At 44.2% G+C, this 23,529-nt stretch overlaps 2 protein-coding genes across 2 annotated transcripts in view; both read right to left on the reverse strand.

Annotated features, from left to right (window-relative positions):
* Nucleotides 1–1,800: 1,800 nt before the first annotated feature.
* On the reverse strand, nucleotides 1,801–4,122 carry LOC140740202 (uncharacterized). Its single transcript, XM_073069242.1, has one exon. It carries the CDS (start codon nucleotides 3,925–3,927, stop codon nucleotides 1,933–1,935), a length of 1,995 nt encoding a protein of 664 aa, XP_072925343.1. The 5' UTR covers nucleotides 3,928–4,122; the 3' UTR covers nucleotides 1,801–1,932.
* A 150-nt stretch (nucleotides 4,123–4,272) lies between these two features.
* The window catches only part of colgalt1b (collagen beta(1-O)galactosyltransferase 1b), a 55,840-nt gene continuing 36,583 nt past the window's right edge, over nucleotides 4,273–23,529 (reverse strand). The window contains exons 6-12 of the mRNA XM_073069243.1: nucleotides 20,402–20,521; nucleotides 18,188–18,264; nucleotides 17,662–17,768; nucleotides 13,913–14,045; nucleotides 10,213–10,340; nucleotides 8,500–8,706; nucleotides 4,273–6,059 (exon numbers count right to left, since the gene is read on the reverse strand). Of these exons, the coding sequence (XP_072925344.1) occupies nucleotides 5,792–6,059; nucleotides 8,500–8,706; nucleotides 10,213–10,340; nucleotides 13,913–14,045; nucleotides 17,662–17,768; nucleotides 18,188–18,264; nucleotides 20,402–20,521 (1,040 nt within the window). The 3' untranslated portion in view covers nucleotides 4,273–5,791. The remainder of the gene's footprint in view (nucleotides 6,060–8,499; nucleotides 8,707–10,212; nucleotides 10,341–13,912; nucleotides 14,046–17,661; nucleotides 17,769–18,187; nucleotides 18,265–20,401; nucleotides 20,522–23,529) is intronic.

Consider the following 23,529-nt stretch of genomic DNA (forward strand, 5'->3'; position numbering starts at 1 on the left):
AATGCATTTGTGATGTGGGGAAGAGATCTCATTACTGATTGGCTGTGTGGCGAACTTTGTACGTTGTGGTCTGGAATTTTGCCTGCATTGGTTCATAAATGGGATCAAGGTCTACATGTTTGTTTACAGAATTGTTCGCGGAAAACCGCACTTCTAGGAATTCTCTTGCACGGCGTGTGCTCATTTGCGTGATGACTTTCACTGATGTCCAGACGAATTTGTGCCCCTCTTAATCTTCAAGAGCATTCAGAGGACACACCACAATCAACAGCGCACTGATGATGTCTCCTCATTTGGTGATGAAACGTTTGCAAGTAAATTGCCAAGATTGGAGAATAACTCAACCACCCGAGCTACACATCTACTGAATTATTCCCAATCACCTTCTCTGTTTAGATGTCACAGATCTGATGTACTCTGACCGAGTGAAGCCTGGCTGCCTTGATTATCCAGGCTGGGCCTCCTGTGCAGTGCTCACTGCACGTGTTACAGAGCAGCTCTGTCGAAACAGTACACAGTACAGTATCAGCCTGCACCTGGAGAACGAACTGGGAGAGTCAGGGACTAAGCAATGCAGATAATGAGACAGCAGTAACGGCTGAGGGACAATAAATAAACATATAAAGTGAAAACTAATGTTGGTGTCACTCACTATGGTTCATTGGTCAGCAAAAGTGCAGACCCAAATTAAATGGGAGCACCAAGTTTACCTGAGAAAAGGCACTCCTTAGCAGTTAACCAACTCGGAAGTTCCAAATCAGAACATTCAGTATTAAAAAGGTTAATCTGCACTGTCATTCTGTTATTTGTTCAATCCATGTATATAGGATTCAGATTGCAGGTCTTGTAACCACTTTCTCCAGACATGCATTGGCAAAACCACAGCATAACAAAAGACAATTTGCCAACAGGACACATTGGTACATTGCAACTCACCACCCTGGATTTTCGTGTACATCAGCCTGGAGGTACAGCTCATTTGTTTTCAAAGTACATGATTTCAATTAAGAGAATAAAGTTACACAAAGTGAGGTAGCTGAATTTGTATAAAATCTTTATTGAAACTTGCAAAGTAGTAAACAAATTTAAACATAGGAAATATTAAATAAATCAACAATTCCTAGCCATTGCAAGGGTAATGAATGATGCCTGGGTTAAATCAGCCAAACTAATGAGGCGTGGCAGTGCTATTCAACAAGTTTTCCCCATCTAAAGTAGACTTATTAACTCTTTTAAGATTTTTTAAAAATCTAGTCTGTCTACATTTGAGTAAAATTAAGTACCAGAGACTTACAAAACTCCCAACCACCTTCTTTTAAAATTTTGTATCGACAGTAATCCCTCAACCACCAGCCTGAAATTCTGAGGATGCAAGGGAAAGAGATTGAGGGATAGAAAGAGTGACGGGAGTTCTTTGGGAGAGGCAATTCTAAGTTTGTGTTATTTTATTAGAAAAAGACTTCTCCAGACTTCTAAAGGCACCGACCACAACAGTAGGGCAGGAAAATTACAGATAGGGTTTATGCATGGTTAGCTTTATTTACATCAATGCATTGAGCTCAAACACTAGGTTAAATTTCAAAAGAGCACTGGACCAGAATGGTGACAGATTAGGCTGTAATGGGAAAGATACATGAGTTGACAGAACAGTGGGAGATGGAATTTAACGAGGACCAGTGCGATATCCTGTAAAGAGGAAGAAAAGTATGTGCAACACATGAACCTGAAAGAAAATGTTGAAACACCTAATGAAATGGAAATCAACTCAGCAGTATTTGTAGACTGGATATTACTGTCCTGCATTCATGATGCAATCCATTGGATTGTCAAGATTCAAATGCCAGGCACAGAATAGAGCAAAACAAACCAAAAGCCTTAAAGCCTTGAAAAACATCAGTAGATGAGTAGTAGAGAGTATATTGACTGGCTGCATCAGAGTCTGGTATGGAAACACCAATGCCCTTGAACAGAATATCCTACAAAAAGGGTGGTGGAGAGGGGAGTGGCTGGGAGTGAGGTGGAGAGGGGAGGACCGGCAGTGAGGTGGAGAGGGGAGGACCGGCAGTGAGGTGGAGAGGGGAGTGGCTGAGAGTGAGGTGGAGAGGGGAGTGGCCGGGAGTGAGGTGGAGAGGGGAGTGGCCGGGAGTGAGGTGGAGAGGGGAGGGGCCGGGAGTGAGGTGGAGAGGGGAGTGGCTGGGAGTGAGGTGGAGAGGGGAGTGGCTGGGAGTGAGGTGGAGAGGGGAGTGGCTGAGAGTGAGGTGGAGAGGGGAGTGGCTGGGAGTGAGGTGGAGAGGGGAGTGGCTGGGAGTGAGGCAGGGGGGCTGGGAGTGGTGGAGAGGGGAGTGGCCGGGAGTGAAGTGGAGAGGGGAGTGGCTGGGAGTGAGGTGGGGGAGCTGGGAGTGAGGTGGAGAGGGGAGGACCGGCAGTGAGGTGGAGAGGGGAGTGGCTGAGAGTGAGGTGGAGAGGGGAGTGGCCGGGAGTGAGGTGGAGAGGGGAGTGGCCGGGAGTGAGGTGGAGAGGGGAGTGGCTGGGAGTGAGGTGGAGAGGGGAGTGGCTGGGAGTGAGGTGGAGAGGGGAGTGGCTGAGAGTGAGGTGGAGAGGGGAGTGGCTGGGAGTGAGGTGGAGAGGGGAGTGGCTGGGAGTGAGGCAGGGGGGCTGGGAGTGGTGGAGAGGGGAGTGGCCGGGAGTGAAGTGGAGAGGGGAGTGGCCGGGAATGATGTGGGGGTGCCGGGAGTGAGGTGGAGAGGGGAGTGGCTGGGAGTGAGATGGAGAGGGGAGTGGCTGGAAGTGAGGTGGAGAGGGGAGTGGCTGGGAGTGAGGTGGAGAGGGGTGTGGCTGGGAGTGAGGTGGAGAGGGGAGTGGCTGGGAGTGAGGTGGAGAGAGGAGTGGCTGGGAGTGAGATGGAGAGGGGTGTGGCCGGGAATGAGGTGGAGAAGGGAGTGGCCAGGAGTGAGGTGGAGAGGGGAGTGGTTGGGAGCGAGGTGGAGAGGGGTGTGGCTGGGAGTGAGGTGGAGAGAGGAGTGGCTGGGAGTGAGGTGGAGAGGGGAGTGGCTGGGAGTGAGGTGGAGAGAGGAGTGGCTGGGAGTGAGGTGGAGAGGGGAGTGGCTGGGAGTGAGATGGAGAGGGGTGTGGCCGGGAATGAGGTGGAGAAGGGAGTGGCCAGGAGTGAGGTGGAGAGGGGAGTGGTTGGGAGCGAGGTGGAGAGGGGTGTGGCCGGGAATGAGGTGGAGAGGGGAGTGGCTGGGAGCAAGATGGAGAGGGGTGTGGCCGGGAATGAGGTGGAGAAGGGAGTGGCCAGGAGTGAGGTGGAGAGGGGAGTGGCTGGGAGCGAGGTGGAGAGGGGAGTGGCTGGGAGTGAGATGGAGAGGGGAGTGGCTGGGAGCGAGATGGAGAGGGGAGTGGCTGGGAGCGAGATGGAGAGGGGTGTGGCCAGGAGTGAGGTGGAGAGGGGAGTGGCCGGGAGTGAGGTGGAGAGGGGAGTGGCCGGGAGTGAGGTGGAGAGGGGTGTGGCCAGGAGTGAGGTGGAGAGGGGAGTGGCCGGGAGTGAGGTGGAGAGGGGTGTGGCCAGGAGTGAGGTGGAGAGGGGTGTGGCCAGGAGTGAGGTGGAGAGAGGAGTGTCTGGGAGCGAGATGGAGAGGGGTGTGGCCAGGAGTGAGGTGGAGAGGGGAGTGGCCGGGAGTGAGGTGGAGAGGGGTGTGGCTGGGAGCGAGATGGAGAGGGGTGTGGCCAGGAGTGAGGTGGAGAGGGGAGTGGCCGGGAGTGAGGTGGTGAGAGGAAGGTGCCGAGGGGAGGTGGCGGGGGGAGGGGCAGAGGAGGTAGTGGTGGGAGGTGGTGGGGGAGGGGCAAGAGGAGGGGCGGGGGGAAGTGGCAAGTGGAGCAGCTTCTCTTCCAGATGATGGGTGACAATCCAAATAATCGAGGGTCCATTTCCAATCACTGATGCTGCCTGACCCACTGAGTTCTTCCAACACCTTTTCCCTTGAACCATAACCAACTATCATATATGGGAGTAAGTGGGAACCAAGTTGAAAGCTGAACAAATCACGTTGATTGAATTACTTCAGCCAGTGGGTGGTCTGTATGGAATGAACTGAACAGGGAGAGAGCAGGAACAGACAGAAAATTCAATAAGGTGATACTTAGTTTTGGCATAAGTAATGGAGAAAAATAGTTCAGAATACACTCATTGATATCTGTAACCTATCCAGCTGTTGCTTTGGAATTTCAAAAAGCAAGGAGAGAGTAATACTGTTCCTTGTACTTGTTGAATCATTTTTGGTGTTGTACATAAGCTAATATGGGCTCGTCCCATGAAAAATGTGCTCAAGTTTGCATATATCAAAAAAGAACGAAAAAAAGCAAAAATTAAGAGTGCAGATGTGCAGCCTGCAGCAAAAAACAAACTGCTGGATGAACTTCGTATCTGTGGGTGCTGCTCAACCCACTGATTTCCTCCAGCAGTTCGTGTCTTGCTCAAAGCCGAAACTGAAGCTGACCCGGGTCCCAGCTGCCTGATACATCCACAATGACAGGGCAATGTAGTGAATTAACAGTGGCTGGATGGAGAGATTGCAGATCCCAGATATACATCAAACAGGGGTTCCAGGAAGTTTGGAACAGCAGGAACAAACAAACTAGAAACAGCATGAAGCTGACCCATTCCTTGGTTTGGACTTTAGCAACGGTATAAAATTCTCGGCATTGTTCTGGCAACCTGCATCTCTGTAAAATGTACCAGCTTCTCATTGAAAATCAAAATTATTCCCAACATCCAATGTGTAGTCAATAAACTTACTTAAGATCTGCACACGGGGGCACAGGGCAGCTTTACAATGAACAGTAAGACATAGAACCCTGTGTAAGTAATGATCTGTGGACAATCTGGTTTGGAATTCACAGTATCTCGGAGGTATTCCACCACTTGATTCAATCGAGCTGAACTGGACCCCAGCTCCATTTTTTGAAGTTTGCGTGGATTGTGCCACTGGACTTACACAATGTGTGAGGAGGTACTGCCAGTACAACCATGCTCTGTGAGCTGTGTGCACACCTCTGCCTCTTATGTAATTCACTAGCTTCCCTCATTTGTACACCTCTGGGCTTTGGAAGACTAAACTGCTCGCCAGTTATTACCTAACCAGAAAGCAGAGGCTGATTTTTGCATCAACTCATTTCCCAGAACACCCTTTGCTGGAGATACAACACCCGACCAGGTTAGAATGATGTGTCCTTACAAAGGCAATGGGACTTTCACCCAGCAATCAGAGATTAGTACACAGCCGATAAAGCCCGTAGGGGGCCAACACTGCAACAACTGCAGAAACAGCACCAACAGAAATGAAACTGTAAAATACAGACTGAGATTAGTGTTATATTAAAAGCCTAAGCAGAATCATAAGGCAATGGATAAAAGTGATCAGTACTCATTGATGTCACATCAGTTATAAACCCCTCCTGATACTCTGTTCGATGGAAGTCAATGATGAGCGGCGTATATAACAGATGATCGATTCAATATCACTTGTTTGATTTTTCTGCTTTGGCCCTGCACGGTATTCGGTCTTTTTGAGGTGAATTGTGCATGGCTATCTATTAATAGTAATACATCGAGGCACATAACAAATTAATCAACAGCTAACTCAGCAAAACTGCTGGTCACCACAGTGAAGAGCGTTACCTCACTTAGTCATGTTTTGAATGTCATCTCAACTCAGTTCAAGACATGGCACATCCCTGTCCAGTTTCAGCACCCTCCTTTATGAATGGCCTTCGTGCGGGTGCAAGCCACGGGTCACAGCTCATCCCTGGAGGTTGAGTCGATCGGTGAATGCGACACGTCAAGGTTCTGAGCTGCTTCCCGGATCTTTACTTGCTCCCTGGTCTTCTGCGACTTGGCGCGGTCCCAGTCAGTCTTCAGCTTCTCATTGTCCCAGACCGTGGAGGTCTCAGTGTCACTGACATAGCCCGCCTCACCCGTGTAGTGCGTGGGGTAGACCAGAAGCGGCTCCACGGAGAAAGCCTTCAGGTTACGCTTCTCAAAGTGATCCATATACTTGGATCTATTGGAGGAACAGAAAATGTCAAGAGTCAGATAGACCACAGAAACACCAGTGACTGGAAACCCCAAGGCATGAACATGCTGGGAATGGAGGGGTATGGATCAGGTACAGGCAGAAGATTTAGTTTAATTTGACAATACGATGATCACAAATACACCCATTCCTATGCTGTATTGTTTTATGTAGGAGCTAGTAAAATGGAAGATCATCCTAGAAATAAGATATGCATATTGAAGCATCTAATTATTGTAGATTTTGAGTCACATATTACCCAACCAATGATCCCTTTAGAGGACTCTTTACAGGACATGAGCATCTTCTTGGAACACAGAAATAAGAGGAGGCTACTTACCTCTTCAGCCCTGTTATTCAATTAGACAGTGACTGATCTGTATTGCAACTCTGTCTACTTGCCTTGGTCCCATATCCTTCATTAACCATAACAAAGTCCATTACTTGCAGTTCTAAAACTTTTAATTCACTGCCAATCTCAACAACATTTGGAGCAAACAATTTCCATACTTGCACTGTACTCTGCAGGAATAGGCAGCTTATGAACACATCCCAATGATAAGTATAAGACTGTGGTCTTTGCCCTGGGAGAATTATCTTAGTTGCCCAACCCCAATCCCTGCACCTCATTTTCACACAATAAGTCTCCAGCAGTTGGGTTGAATCTCGTCCAGGGCCACATATCCTCCCAAGGACCTGGAGGTTTAGGCCTTCAATCTCTCATGTTACAGGTACATTCCAACAGATAATTAAATGGTGGGCTTGTCCACTTGTTTATGCTTTTTCTGAACTTGGATTTCTAAATTAGTTTAATCATCTACTGTTCCTTTCCAGTGTTTATTAAATGCTTAGACTTACGTTTCTCACCTTTCCAGAATGAACTATCTACCCATAGCAGGGGTGTACCAGCCTCACCAGCCAGTCTGAGAAGGCGTATCACTTTAAGAAACACGTTCTTCATGAGATTGTATTTCTGGTTTCCCATCATCCCAACAATGACTTCTCCCTGGCAAACACGAGGAAATCTGCAGATGCTGGAAATTCAAGCAGCACACTCAAAATGCTGGTGGAATGCAGCAGGCCAGGCAGATTCTACAGGGAGTCCTGACGAAGGGTCTCGGCCCGAAACATCGACTGTGCTTCTCCCTATAAATGCTGCCTGGCCTGCTGCGTTCCACCAGCATTTTGTGTGAATGACTTCTCCCTGACTATCCGTGTTTCAGGTGTACCGTGTCCCTTTCTCATTCAAAGGTCACTTTGTTCACCTTTGCCTCTCCCATTCCACACACCCCCTGCCCGTAACCAAGATTTGTTATCCCTCCTCCACTGCCTATCACTCACACATCTATCCACCTGGGTTTCTACCTCATCAGCCTAACCTTCCTATCCTTTCCATCATCTGATTCCATCTGCCCAATGCCCCACCAATCTGTGATTACCTTCTCCCTCTCCTCCTTCCAACTGCTCACCATCCTTTTCCTTGTCTAGTTCCACCTTTCACACCCCTCTGCCTCACCCCTCTCCATTCTCCCATCTTCCTGCCCCCTAGCCCATACACTCAGTCCTGCTGAAGGGACCTGACACAAAATGTTAACCACCCTTCTGCCTCCATAGATGCTGCTTGGCCCAATGACTTATTCTAGCAGATTGCTTGCTATTTTAGATTCCTGCATCCGCAGTCTCTCAACCCTACCACTCTGACTTCCACTTGTCCCCCTAGTCCTCCACCTCCCCACAACCTCTACTGGTCTTTTGAAATACGAACGTGCACGTTAGGACCAGCAGTAGGCCACTCAACCCCTCAAGGTTCCTCTGCCATTTACTAATAATATTTAATTATTCCCAAGGCTCTGCTTCCACTGTCCTATGAAGAAGAAAAATTCCAAAAAAAGCACACAGTCTCTGAGAGAAAACATTTCATCTAATCTCAACCTTAAATTGGTGGCAACATGTTTTTAAAAATTGGCCCAGAATTTTCTAGATTTTCTTACACAAAAAAAAACATCCTCTCTATTTCTAACCTGTCAGAATCCCCCAGGATCTCAAATGTTTCAGTCATCCCCGCTCACTCTTCTAAACTCCCTTGGAAACATCTCTGTCCAACCTCTCCTTGTAAGATAATCTGTTCACTTTAGATCTTCCCTTAAACAACACCACCAATACTGAACACTGTATTCTTTATGTGGTATCATTAATATACTATATAACCCACTATACTGCACGATTATCCTGTGTACCCTGATAATTACATTGCTCGTCACTATCCATGGAACTTCATTATAAGTGCTCTGGGCTGCAGAGAGACATGATTTTGCTTTTCACCCCAAAGGCAAGACAACAAACCTAAACTTCATCCATTGTGATCATGAATTCCATCCATTATACAACCACCTTCCCTACCGCCAATACTTTATCCTGTGGTACGCACATCGGGTGTTTGTTGTACATTATGGGTAGAAATTCATCCACTGGTAACATTTTGTCAAACGGCTTGGAATCAATGAGTTTCTTTGCTCCATTCAGCGAGAGGACATATCCCAGAGTCCAGTAAGAATAATCGGCCACAACCAAATTTCGGACGCCAGGCACTGCCTTCTCCGGGTGATCCACCTGCATTCGTTTTCGGCCAATGTAACTACAGGAAACAGAAAAAAGGGGATCAAAGCAATGAGATTTACTCTGGGGTGGGGGAAGATGGAAAATGGTAGTTCAAGGTCTGGAGGCAAGGAGAGAAAGAGAGATTTTATATAAGGATGTGAACACACAGGGTTCAATGAAGCAATCACAGTGAATGGACAGAAAAAGCTGCAAGGGAATAGAACAAGACTGTTTGAAAATGTACACTTATAGATAAGCTGTCAAGTAAATTGTGACTGCTGTAAGAAGATTTGCACGGCTTGCTTTAAATCACAGCAGTTGGTAGTATTAGCCACAAGTAAGAGTCGCAGTCCAGGGATATGGGCACAAAATCTAAGCTGAGTGCAATGGAGTGCGGGGGGAGTTCTACGCTGCTGGGGTGGCAATAGGAGACATTGCAGTTAGCCCCATCATTTCTCTCAAGTAGATACAAAATGCTTTCGTTTTGTATTCAGGGCTCAACCAGTACAATTAAAACTGATTTTACATCATTGCAGCTGTAAACTGAATGTCATATTTTCTACATTGGAAATGGAAAATGTTCTTAAGTAGCTTGCAAACCGTATTGGATAACCAGAGGTCAGCTGTGGGTCAGAGGGTCACCTCTAGATCAGCGGACCGAGGAGCTGGTGAGGAAAGGCTGCTAACATAGAGTTCAGAAGCAGTGCGAGGTCCAACCTGAGGTCAAAACTGTTTAATCTTTACTTCTCAGTTCTATCTCTCTAAAAATGAACCCATTGTTTATTTTGTTTAATTCATGGCTTTATTAATCTTGCTAATCTTGGTGATTGAAGTATTTGTGCCCCTGAATCACTCTGCTCCTCTATTCCATATAGATTCTAATTTTATTCAACTCAGAATTTCATAATTTTACCTCATAAAATGTAACTGGCTAGATTTTGCCAACATTTCTATGCACTTGAGCCAGTAAGTCGGTGCTTCCTGCGCCAAGTGAACAGCCAATACAGAGGTAATGAACTTAAAGATGATAGTGCAACTGTGCTGCACAGCTAGACTTCTCATACATTGTTGAGTTTCCATGGATACCATGTGTCTTGACTTTCTTAATGAGCCTACCATGGGGAACCTATGTAACTTGTTGAGTTTATTTGAAAGTTCATAAATTTTCCTAAGTATGAACGAGTTTCAAAAACATATTAGCTTCATGAATGTTTAACTGGTTTGGAATATTTCTGAATTAGATACCCTTGGCAGCCAGGTACGTCAAGAGGCATGGTTTAACTAATACAAAGATATATTCTACCAGTTGCATGCATAGGCTTAATCTGTGACACGGGCAGCATTTTTTTTTAAAGTTATATTTTGTTATGGGATCTAGGCAATCTTGGGAAGGCCTGCTTTTATTGCCCATCCCTAATGATCCGAATACTCCTGCTGGGAAGGAAGTTCCAGGATTTACACCGAACTGGTGGAGTGGGTGGCCTCAAACATAATCTGTTCAAAGATAAAGAAGTAGCATATTGCTTTTCCTCTGCTCACTCACATTAGGTCCCAGTCGAGTTTAACTTTCTCCACTTCCTTCATCAGGTACTTCAGTCTTCGTTTGAAGAAGATTTCAAACCGTAGATCATCTTCAAATAGCACCGACTTCTGCAATCCTCGGTCAACAATCTACGGAACATCAGAGGAACACAACAAGAGGCATTAGACCGGCACAAACGTGTACAAAACTCAGCAGAGTTAGCAGATGCTCAACTATGGGTGAAGCTCTCTACTATGGTGTTAGACCAGTGGGGCCATTTCTCAGGGAGCTCTCCACTTGTGGAAATGGGACCAACAGAGCCTCTGTGAGCCATACCCCCAGGAAAACTTGGTGAACACCAAGAGAAATTCTTAGAGCAGGATCTATACGATACTTAATCCAGATCCCAGACATTCCTTACCACAGGCCTAGTAAGGAAGCACCCTTTTAGTCAGTGCAGAAGCAGGCCAACTTTATTAGTGACTTGGGGTCCACAGTGATACCAAAATACCCTGTTTGACATCATCTTGCCCAGTGATGTCACACAGGCTGATGACCTGGAGCAAGTTAACTGTCCACCAAGCAGCTGATTGTGTTTAGAGATCTGGTTTTAAGTAGATTCCTTGGTAATGGATGTGCTACTGTTGCCTTTGTAACATTTCACAATTCTGATGAGTATTCCAAAGGCTCACAGAGCTACTTTTGTCATTGCTGGTCTCATCATTCTGTCCTTCCATTCACCATTATGCCTGTGGATATTTTCTTCACGTACGTGTTAATTTTAAAATAAGATATCAGAGCAGAATTCCATTGAATCTGCTCAGGCATTCAATCGTGGCAGTTTTGTTTTCAATCCCATTTACCTACCTTCTTTCTTTAACCCTTAATTTCCTACCTATACATCTCTGTCTTCAATGCACCCAATGACTTGGCTTCCAAAGCAAAAGTCCACAAATTGACCATCCTCTGCTTAAAGAAATTACCCCTTATCACAGTTTTAAAATGACATCCCTTTATTCTATGCTCTCAGACTCTCCTAGTAATGAAAATATCCTCTCCACAACCACTCTATCAAAGCCTTCCAGTATCCAGTAGGCTTGAATGCGATCCCTCCTCATCCTTCTGAACTCTATCAAGTACAGGCCCAGAGACATCAAACACTCATCATACGATAAGCCTTTCATTCTTGGGATCACTCTTGTGACCTTTTCTCTCCCCAGTGAAAGTTACTGTCAAATCTCCTTCCACCATCTCTTAAACTGTTGAATTCCGGGCTGCAATTTTTTTTTATGCCTAAGTATCTCATTCCTTCCCTGCCACCTCCACCCTAATCTAACTCTACTGCAATTAGCCTATAAATGCACCTTGTCGTTAACACCCCTACCACCAGCTAACATTTTCTCCCCTGCTACTCTTTCGAAACACGTTCACAATTTTGACTACCTCAATTAAACTGCTGGCAATGAATATGGTTCAAAGGAAGCTCACAAGAATGATTCCAGGAATGAAAGGGTTTAACATATGAGGAGTGTTTAATGGCTCTGGTCCTGTACTCACTGGAGTTTAAAAGAATGCGTGGGGTTGTCAGTGAAACCTATCAAATATGGAAACACCTAGATAGAGTGGATGTGGAGAGGATGTTTTCTACAGCAGGTGAGTCTAGGACCAGAAGGCACAGACTCAGAATAGGAGTTCTCTTTAAAATACGAATGAGAGAATTTCTTTAGCCAGAGGGTGGTGATTCTGTGGAATTAATTGCCTCAGATGGCTGTACAGGCCAAGTCATTGGGTATATTTAAGGTGGAAGTTGATAGTTTCTTGATCAATTAGGGTATCAACAGTTACAGAGAGAAGGCAGGAGAATGGGATTGAAAAGGATAATAAATCAGCCATAATGGAATGGCGGAGCAGACTTGATAGACTGAATGGCCTAACTCCGTTCCTATGTCTTATGGTCTAAATTTCCCCTTAACCTTTTCTACTGCAGAAACAATACTCACTTCACTGAAGTCCTCTACCCCCATTCCAATTCTAATAAATTTCAAGCTATCAGAGATGTTCCTTCTGTCTTATCACTGCCCTCCTCCAGCTTCTTTTCTACATAACATTAACTCACTTTCTCTCTTCCCCAGTTCTGATTCAAGGTCGCAGACATGAAACATTGTCTGTTTCTCCTTCCATACTTGCCGCCTGACCTGCTGAGTCCTTGTTTTATTTCAAATAGATCTGTTCTACGCTATCTCCAAGAACAAGTTCAAAGTGCCCCCAAACCTAGCCACAGATCAGTCTAAATCAGAGCAAATCAGCCATGACTTTCTCCATGGCACATGTAGATTTTTTGCTTAATTTGTAGAGGAAGGTCAAAAGAATCTGCTGCGGATAATTATCGCCTTAATACTAACTATATGTTGAAAGACCTGTAGTCCTATTGCAATGAGATGTTGCTTGAACAGATTTCCACAGAAAATACACTGGAATCTCCAATAATACAGTACGTATTCATCTGCTTAGTTATTCAGGTACTGATGACCTTGCTCTCTTGCACATTGGGGCCCAGGTTCCCACATTCTATCTGAGACACCAAGGCCCCAGTTCCCAAACTCCATTGGAACTTAGTGGGTTCATGGAAAATTGATTATACCACTCTAATATCTTAAAAAAGTGAATTAAAAGGGTGATGGGAGTTTCAACTGAAATAATTCAAAGAGTCCAAACTATCTGCCAGTACCGCACCAAACTCCCACACTTGCAGCATTTACAGAGTTTTACAGTTAGTGGGGGAATGGAACTGATGCGAATACTCAGTGGTCTGTTATACAGTAAGAAATATGTTAACACTAATTCACAGAATCATGACATGATACACAAAAGGGGTCCATTTGCCCTATTCCCATGGTTTCACATGAGTTTCCAATCAAGTTTGAGAAATTAAGCAAGCTACAGACTAATAAGCTGCACCTCTTGATGAGGAGTCACCAGCTGGCTGTCTTGGTAGAACAATGCAATTAATCCCCTTCCAATTCTCCCCTCATAACCATGTAAATTTTGCATTACGTTCACTTTTGAGAGTATCTGGATGCGTTAGCCTTTCAGTGAATGCACGCCAACTTTAACAACTGTATAGATAATATTTCATCTTGTCACAAAATATTTTAGATCTGTGCTTCAGTTAGTAAATGTTCAGCAACTGAAAACATGTTTCTCCTGACCCACTCTAAACCATGTCACGGTTTTGAATATCCCTGTCAAATCCAGTTAGCATTCCAGTGTCTACAGTCACTAACCTATCCCCTCATCCCTCTAACTTTCTGGCAAACTCTTAGTCCTTTAAGAGGTGACATTAATGCTTCAGAGCATCACAACAAACACCTGTAGGAAACTCCTTTGGAATAAATCTTACCATAACTCCCACTGCGGCCATGTTAGCTAGTGAGCTAAACTCTCACAGTCTCCTGAGGCAGCATGGTAACGTAGTGGTTAACACAATTCTTCACAGTACCAGTGACCTGGGTTCAATTCCTGGGATGTAAGGAGTTCTCCCCATGACTGTGTGAGTTTCCTCCCACAGTCCAAAGACACACAGATTGGTAGTTTAATTGCTTATTGTAAATTGTCCCGTGCTTAGGTTAGGATTAAATCAGGGGTTGCCAGGCAACGTGGGTTGAAGGGTCAGAGGGACCCATTCTGTGCTCTATCTCAATAGAACAAAGGGATTCCTTACCTCCTTCCAGATGTTGTAGTGACTGAGGAAACAGCCCAGCTCCCCTTTAGTTAGGGGCCGTCCTGAATATGGGTCTTCGTATTCCGCCAACATTGTGATGCCAAGTTCTTTAATCTGACTGCTGTTGAAAGCTCTGTTGGGTGAATTCAAGAGAAATGTCTCAGGAGTAATCTCAAGATGCACAGCAAAGTACTGTCCAGGAATACATGATGATAATTAGAGTCTGACAAGCCTTTCACTATCTCACAAATCAAATCACCTTCCCCCCCCCCCCCCACTACCAAGAATGAGTGCACCCCATCCTTCCTTTCCTTAGCCCTCTGGTTGTACCAATGGGTCTAGCAATGCAAAGTCAGAGATGTTATACAAGACCTAGGCTAATTTGCTGCAATTATTGATCAGAAAAGAGCAACCAGTCAATTATCTGAACATAATGGATAGGTAATGACAGCCAACCTTACAATGACTCCATGGAGAATGTACTGACTATGAGTACATGTATTACATTCTTTAGGTAGGACAGATACTTTATTGATCACAAAGGAAATTACAGTGTCACAATAGCATTTCAAGTGCACATTGTTTATAAGCATTGATAGGAAGTGAATCCCTTGGAACCATACTGGAAACATTGTCCAAGATCAGAGGCTCAAGACTTTGGAACAACTCCCAAACCTTCTGATCACCCAGGCAAGTATCTAATTAGCAGATTATTTTGCACCCGTACTTTATATGAAATATCCGAGTGCATTCAAAAGCCTCCTGTAACTTTATTCCATTGAACTTAGCACCTTCAATTAACTGATAGGTATTCTACCTAGCTGGTGCCGATTCACATCTTTTCATGAGTACTCAAGGTGTATTACAAAACTTCCAATGCAGAAATGGGCAATCCAGAACAACTTGTTCATTCTCATTCTCACCCCGTCAAGCTTCTCCTCCCTCACTTTACCATTTTCACATTATCTTTTATTCCTCTACCTACCTAGCTTCTGCTGAATTGAATCTACACCGCTTATTTCAATTGCTCTCAAGAGACAAATGAAATAAGTAGTAATAATTTTTAATTATTTTGAATGAAAATGATTATCTTTCGTTCTTAGTGTTTTTTATATGTATTCAATTTATGAATCTAGTATTGAGAATTTACAGTAAGATGGCGGTGTACTCGGATGCAGCGGCTTCTACTGGGTAAACCAAAGGTATTTTTGGTTATTTTAAGACATATCTTTATGATCGCAAGACGCTGCTGGACATCGTTAATATGGAATGCTGCAAGCCCAATTCAGGCTTTGACTGAAGGACGGCGAGGGAGCTGCGTGGCCCTGGTCATACTGAGGACTAGTCCTAAAGCCACGGTGTTGCCTGCTTGCAGTTGCTCAGGGGAGAGGCATCAGAGGTTGGTGCACTCCACCAGAGCGCAGGAAGCAGTGTGGCACGGCGTACACGTTGGAATTGGTGCTGTCCTCCAGTGTTCACTCAGCAGAAGACAAGCTGTATTGTGCTGAACTGCAAACTGCTGCAACATTCATGGACGCAGGGACTTGGACTATATTTTGTTCTGTGTGACTATATTTTACCTCTGCCTTATATGTTCCGTGTGTGCCTTGTGATGTATATTACTGTTGGCACAGTGCTTTGTACCATGGCCCCAGAGTAACGCTGTTTCATTTGGCTGTATTCATGTCTGGTTAGATGACAATTAAAATTGTACTTGAACTTGAGAACATACCTTTGCTAGTCTTATCAAAGCCTTAAGTCAGGTCACCCCTCCTTCACATGGTTCCATTCTTATTCATCCACTGTCACCACAGAATTATTCCCAATGGGTCCAGCAACAATTCCTACTCCATTCCCTCATTTTCCCAAGGATCAATGCTCAGTTCTTCCCCATTTTGTGATCAAATGTTACACCTCAGAAACATCACCGCAAGTCAGATGTGAAAAGCAAACTGCTGGAGGAACTCAGCGGATCAGGCATCTTCCACAGAGAGAAATGAACAGTTGATGTTCAGGTCCTGATGAAGGGCCTTAACTGAAACTCAGACTGTCCATTTACTTCTGAAGATGCTGCCTGACCCACAGAGTTTATCCAGCAGGTTGTTCCTTGCACCACCCCCAGTCAGGGTGTCAGTTCCCACATAGAGAGTGCCATCAGCTACAATAGCTCTAAAAGTTACACTGCAAAACTAGCATCTACCGGAGGGGGAGCAGAAACCTAGTCTGACTAAACAATGTGTAAACCAAAGCTGTTACTTCCAGGTCCCTACGATCTATTTCATTCCCCCGTCACTAACTTAATCCTTATGGGGCAGCTGCTTGAAACTGAACCAGATTGTTTTCAACCTTCGTGCCACGTTTGACTCCAAGGTTATGTCTTGACATACATCCAAGTCATTGCTGAGACTACCTATTTCAGTCTAATATCGCCCAACTCCAAGTAGGCTCCACTCCTACTTCAGCTCTTCACTTGCTGAAATCCTCAAACAATCTTTTTTTCCAATGCACACTGGTCCAGCCTTCTTTGCTCAACTATCAAGTGACCAGTGTCATCCGAAACTACTGCCTGTAATTAACTTTGTCCTCCAATGCTCCTACTGATTAGAAACAGGCTCCTCGTTAAGCACTACTGCCTCTATTTCAAATTCTCCTACTTGATTTCAAATAACTCCACTGTCTTTGTAGAGGGTCCAGAGAAAGCTCATGAGAATGATTCCAGGAATGAAAGGGTTAAGTTTGGTGGCTCTGGTACTATAGCAGCTGGAATTTAGAAGAATGGGGGTGGGATCTCATTTAAACCTATCAAATACTGAAAAGCCTAGATAGGGTGGATGTGGAGATGTTTCCTATAGTGGGGGAGTCTAGGATCTGAAGGCACCGCTTCAGAATAGAGGGATGTCCATTTAGAACACAGAGGAGGAGCAGTTTCTTTAAGCAGAGAATGGTGAATCTGTGGAATTCATTACCAGAGACAATTGTGAAGGCCAATTCATTAGGTATTTTTAAAGCAGAGGTTGCCTGGTTCTTGATTAGTCAGGGCATCAAAGGATACAGGCAGAAGGCAGGAGAACAGGGTTGAGAGGGATAATAAATCAGCCGTGATGGAATGGCATAACAGACTCAATGGACTGAATGGCCAAATACTGCTCCTATGTCTTACGCAACACACACACAGAATGTTGGAGGAACTCAGCAGGCCAAGCAGCATCTATGGAAAACAGTAAATAGTCGATGTTTCAAGCTGAGACCCTTCTTCAGGACTTAGGATCTCGCTCTCTCCAGATCACAGTCCTGAAACTCCAGGTTACTGTAGCGCCTTTCTTGAACTGTGGTTGATGCACTTCAGCTGCCAAGCACTTAATTCTGAAATCTTCTTCCTCTTTTTATCTTTTTCCCCTTCTCTCATGTTTCATTAACAGACTTCTCAAACTTAACCACTTTCACCCCACTGTCACATGGGCGCCACAGTAGCAAGGTCTATGAATCATCTTTGATGGAAATGGATTGGAACATTTCACTGATTTCAAGATGACTCATAAGTGCATTTCAAGCAAACTATCTTGGTAAATCTTTACACATAGATCTACAGTCTGGTATAACTCTACTTTTTTCCTGTATTTCCTGCATCTCTATGTACTTTTCATTATATGGAGACCAGAAATGCTCACCGTGTTGCATTCAACATAAAACTTGTGAAGACCTCTCTACTCAAGGTAAATTTTCCCAGTGATTTTGTATAAAATTGCTACCTTCCATCAACTGCGTCAAAGACTTCACAGGCGATCTCCTGCTCGTACAGGGAACGAAGCATTCGCATTCTCCGTTTTGGGCGTCGCTTCAAGTTAATCAGAAAAACCTAGGAATTGGAAGGCAAGACTAATTTTCCAAGTGCATTGGTCAAAGAGTTTTTAGAAGGGAGGGTGTTGCTTCAAAAAGGGCAGTGTGCAGAGATCACACGAATCATATGGGAGACTGTTAGTTAACTTAGTTGGCACTGATCTAGAAAGGGAAGGTTTTCCAATCATACTGTCTTGAAAGTCTCTACCAGATAAAGGCTACTAAGGAAATATGATCAGTATTTTGGACATACATTTCCATTCCTTCATCAACACTGATGTAAGTCCTAAAAATTTCCTGCGTAACAGGGAAATGGGGGCGGGGAGAGCATTCACCAAATAGTTAATGGTGGTTCAAGGGTCATCAGCACTTTATCAGGATAACTGATTGTGCCACCTTTATCCATACCCCTAGAGTAAATTAAAACAAAAATCTTACCTCATCAAAGCCCATCTTATCTGGGTATTTTGGAGGCACAGGCAGAAATTTAGAAGGCTCCATGGGAGGGTGATTCACTGAAAAAAAAAGAGAGCATTATAACATGAATTTCTGACCCTGGAGGTGATCAGAACATGGAGCGCCGACCTCGAAAATCTCTCACATGAGATCCAAGTTCATATGTTCTGGAGTACTAAAGGATGCCAATCTCCCCATCTCCATTTACTCCTTCTAAATAACCCTCTCAAATTCAAGTATCCCTTCTAATTTATGCCAAAATTTGCTCTGCCATTGTGTCAGTCAGAGCATTTCAAATCATAATACCTCACTCCACAGAAAAGCTCCATCTCCCTCTCCTGCTACTTCTGCAGTTAGTTTAAATGGGCTTCCCACAATGTAAATATACAACACAGCTCACCCACCTGAATACAACCACAGCACAAACATGGCCAAATGTAAAAATCTTATGTTGGAATTGGCAGCACAACCTCCACGCAGAGGCTTACGTAAAGATAGATGATTTCACCTCAGGGAACTCCAGGCTCAACAAGCTGAGACTTCTGTGTATCTCTGATTAGGGGAGTGCTGGAAGGACGTATGGGGATTGATTTAAATACTGATGGCCAATTAAAAAAGACACTTGTTCTTTAAATTACCTGCACAAGTGTGATCTGGAAAGGAGATTAAATATGTGGCCATCTTTGTGCAAAATAAGGATTGTGAACTCGATACACTTAGGTGAGTTACTGTATGCATGTTTTTTCAAATGTATTTATTTTATTGAGACAGTGCAGAATAGGCCCTTTAAGCCACGCCTTCCAGCAATCCCCCTAATCCTAGCCCAATCCCAGGACAATTTTCAGCGACCAATTAACCTACCAACTGATACGTCTTTGGACTGTGGGAGAAGACCCACGCAGTCATGGGGAGAACATACAAACTCCTTACAAGCAGGCCATGTTGCCTGAGATGTTAGTTACACCCCAAATTCATCCAAGAGACCAACAAACACACTAAATCCTTCTTAATAAAGATGTTAACAGTAGACTCTTAAGTCTTTTAGTTACCTTAGACCTCAGCTAGACTCTTACATTAATAACAAGGTGAATTTAACCATGCACAACTCCTCACGGGAAAGCTAACGTTTAATAATCACTAAACAAAATCTGTTGCTACTAATATTCTAGTTGAATAACAGCGCAATCTACGGATGCAAATCCATAGTTCCCTAAAACTGGAAATGTAGGGTAACTGACAGGTAAATATATATGTTATAAGACTGGGGCACGATGTTGCATCTTGATAAAATACTGGTTAGGCCACATTTAGAGTACTATGTGCAGTTCTGGTTACCCCACTATAGGAAGGATGTGATTGAACTGGAGAGAGTGCAGAGGAGATTCACCAGAATGGTGCCTGGAATGGAGTTATAGAAAGAAAACGAATAGGTTAGGTCTGTATTCTCTGGAAAGTAGGCAGACGTACGATTATGAGGCATAGATAGGCAACAGTCCAATGTAGGTATATCAGAAATATGAGGGCATAAGTTTAAGGTGAAAGAGTATTGAAGGTGATCTGAAGGGTAATCTTTTTTTAAACAGACAGTAATTGTCTCAATGACTATCACCAAAGGGGATAACACTCAACTTCACTTGAAATGTTCCCACAACCAATGGACTCGTTTTTAAGGAATCTTCATCTCATGTTCTTGATATTTATTGCTTATTTATTTATTTATTTATTATTATTATTGTTGTTTCTTCTTTTTGTATTAGCACAGTTTGTTGCCTTCTACACTCTGGTTTAACACACTAGTTGGATGGTCTTTCATTGATTGTGTTAATAGTTATTATTCTATAGATTGGACAAGTATGCTCACAAGAAGACGAATCTCAGGGTTGTATATGGTGACATATATGCACTTTCAACTTTGAGTAATTGATATCTGAAATATGTTGCCAGTGGAGGAGGTGGAACGAGGTGAAACATTTGCATTATTGGGACATTTACAAGGACATTTAATCAGGTAAGGCATAGAAGAATATGGATCTAATGCAAGCAAGTAGGATTAGCATAGATGGGCAAAAAGGTCAATCGGCACAGATATGGTGAGCAAAAGGCTCTGTTTCTACGCTGTATGGCTCTATACCCAGGCCCCAGTGACTCCCAACAGCTGAATAGTGTTGCTTTGGAAAGTTAACCAGATTGACCTACCCATCACCTCCAGCTGAATATGCATAAAACTCTCCACCTCATCTTGCATGGTACTGGTCGACTTCAGAGGTACCTGCAGGAACCCAAAGTGCTCTTTATTATTGATGTACATCTGGACTCCTGAAACAGAAAAAAAAAATTAAGTTCATCACTGCAGTTGCATTTACATTGCAAATTGCTGAATTATTACATATGCAGGAAATGTATAGAAATACAGTATCACTGAATGGTGAAAGTGCACTCATTGCATTTTGCTCTGGTACTGAATTTTTCATGGTTTTATGAATCCAACTCTTTGCAGTCAGTGAAGTAACTTTCATGTAGTATAGGAAATTCAGCAAGATCCCATTCCATCAGTTTAATAATGACCAAATAGTAGGGCGGCACAGCAAGTAGAGTCACCACAAATGGCTCCAGAGCCCTAGGTTGAATCCTGACCTCCGTGCTCTCCCGTTGCTCCAGTCTTCCACAACATCACAAGAACACATGGGTTGGTTGGTTAATCAGCCACTGTAAATTGCCCCTATGTGTGGGTGAATGGCAGAATCTGACGGAATTGATGGCAAATGTGGGGAGAATAAAATGGGATTAGTGTAAGAGTGGTTAATGGTTGGTGCAGACCTGCTTCCATGCTATGTAACACTATCCGTTTCCTTTAGTGACCTTGGTTAACATGTTAAATACTGACAAAGTTCAAAGTAAAATTTATTATTAGAGTACATACATGTCATCACATACAACTCTGAGATTCTTTTTCCAAGGGCATGCTTACTCACTATGGAAAAGGATCTTGGCGATTGTAAGAAAAGCTTGAGCATGTAGATATTAAGGAAGAGGATGTGCTGGAGCTTTTGGAAAGCATCAAGTTGGATAAGTCACCGGGACCGGACTGGATGTACCCCAGGCTACTGTGGGAAGTGAGGGAGGAGATTGCTGAGCCTCTGGCAATGACTTTTGCATCATTAATGAGGACAGGAGAGGTTCCGGAAGATTGGAGGGTTGCAGATGTTGTACCCTTATTCAAGAAAGAGAGTAGCAATAGCCCAGAAAATTATAGACCAGTGAGTCTTACTTCAGTAGTTGGTAAGCTGATGGAGAAGATTCTGACTGGAGAGGCATAATATGATTAGGAATGGTCAGCATGGCTTTGTCAAAGGCAGGTTGTGCCTTACGAGCCTGATTGAATTTTCTGAGGATGTGACTAAACACATTGATGAAGGTAGAGCCGTAGATGTAGTGTATATGGATTTCAGCAAGGCATTTGATAAGGTACCCCCTGCAAGGCTTATTGAGAAAGTAAGGAGGCATGGGATCCAAGGGGACATTGCTTTGTGGATCCAGAACTGGCTTGCCCACAGAAAGCAAACAGTAGTTGTAGATGGGTCATATTCTGCATGGAGGTCAGTGACCAGTGGTGTGCCTCAGGGATTTGTTCTGAGACCCCTACTCTTCGTGATTTTTATAAATGACCTGGATGAGGAAGTGGAGGGATGGGTTAGTAAGTTTGCTGATGACACAAAAGAGGTGTTGTGGATAGTGTGGAGGGCTGTCAGAGGTTACAGCGGGACATTGATAGGATGCAAAATTGGGCTGAGAAGTGGCAGATGGAGTTCAACCCAGGTAAGTGTGAGGTGGTTCATTTTGGTAGGACAAACGTGATGGCAGAATATAGCATTAATGGTAATACTCTTGGCAGTGTGGAGGATCAGAGGGATCTTGGGGTCCAAGTCCATAGGACACTCAAAGCTGCTACATAGGTTAACTCTGTGGTTAAGAAGGCATATGGAGCAATGGCCTTCATCAACCGTGGGATTGTGTTTAAGAGCCGAGAGGTAATATTGCAGCTATATAGGACCCCGCTTGGAGTACTATGCTCAGTTCTGGTCGCCTCACTACAGGAAGGACATTGAAACCATAAAAAGTTGCAAAGGAGATTTACAAGGATGTTGCCTAAATTGGGGAGCATGCCTTATGAGGATAGGTTGAGTGAACTTGGACTTTTCTCCTTGGAGTGACAAAGGATGAGAGGTGACCTGATAGAGCTGTACAAGATGAGAGGCATTGATCGTGTGGATAGTCAGAGGCTTTTTCCCAGGCTGAAATGGCTAGCACGAGAGGGCATAGTTTTAAGGTGCTTGGAAGTAGGTACAGAGGAGATGTCAGGGGTAAGTTTTTTTTTAACGCAGAGTGGTGAGTGTGTGAAATGGGCTGCCGGCGACGGTGGTGGAGTCGGAAACAATAGGGTCTTTTAAGAGACTCCTGGATAGGTACATGGAGCTTAGAAAAATATAGCGCTATGGGTAAGCCTAGGTAATTCTAAGGTGAGTACATGTTCGGCACAGCTTTGTGGGCCAAAAGGCCTGTATTGTGCTGTAGGTTTTCTATGTTTCTATGTTTAGCAAATCTATAGAACAGTAACTGTAAACTAATCAGTGGACAACAAACTGTGCAAATGAAGATATAAATAAATAGCAATAAGTAACAAGCATGAAATAACAAAATAAAAGTTTTGTTGAAGTGAGACAATTACAAACACGAGAAAGTCTGCAGATGCTGGAAATCCAAGCATCACACACAAAATGCTGGAGGATCTCAGCAGGCCAGGCAGCAACTATGGAAAAGAGTACAGTTGATGTTTTGGGCCAAAACCCTTCGGCAGGATTCGGCCCAAAATGTCAACTGCACTCTTTTCCATCAGTACTGCCTGGCCTGCTGAGTTCCTCCAGCATTTTGTGTGTTGCTTAAAGTGAGACCATCGGTTGTGAGAAAACCAGATAGAGAACGAGTGTAGTTATCCCTTTTGTTCAAGAGCCTGATGGTTGAGGGATAGAAACTGTTCTTGAACCTGATGGTGCGAGTCCTGAGGCTCTTGTACCTTCTACCTGACAGCAGCAGTAAGAAAGGAGCATAGCCCGGGTGGTGAGGGTTTTTGATGATGGATGCTGCTTTTCTGTGACAATGTTTCATGTAGATGTACTCAATGGTTGAGAGGGCTTTACCTGTTATGTACCAGGCCGAATCCACTACCTTTTGTAGGACTTTCCACTCAAAGGCATTGGTGTTCTTGTACCGAACTGTGATGCAGCCGTCCAGCACACTTTGCACCACACATCTATGGAAGTTTGCCA

Source organism: Hemitrygon akajei, chromosome 16, assembly GCF_048418815.1.
Source record: "Hemitrygon akajei chromosome 16, sHemAka1.3, whole genome shotgun sequence".
NCBI classification, from domain to species: Eukaryota; Metazoa; Chordata; class Chondrichthyes; order Myliobatiformes; family Dasyatidae; genus Hemitrygon; species Hemitrygon akajei.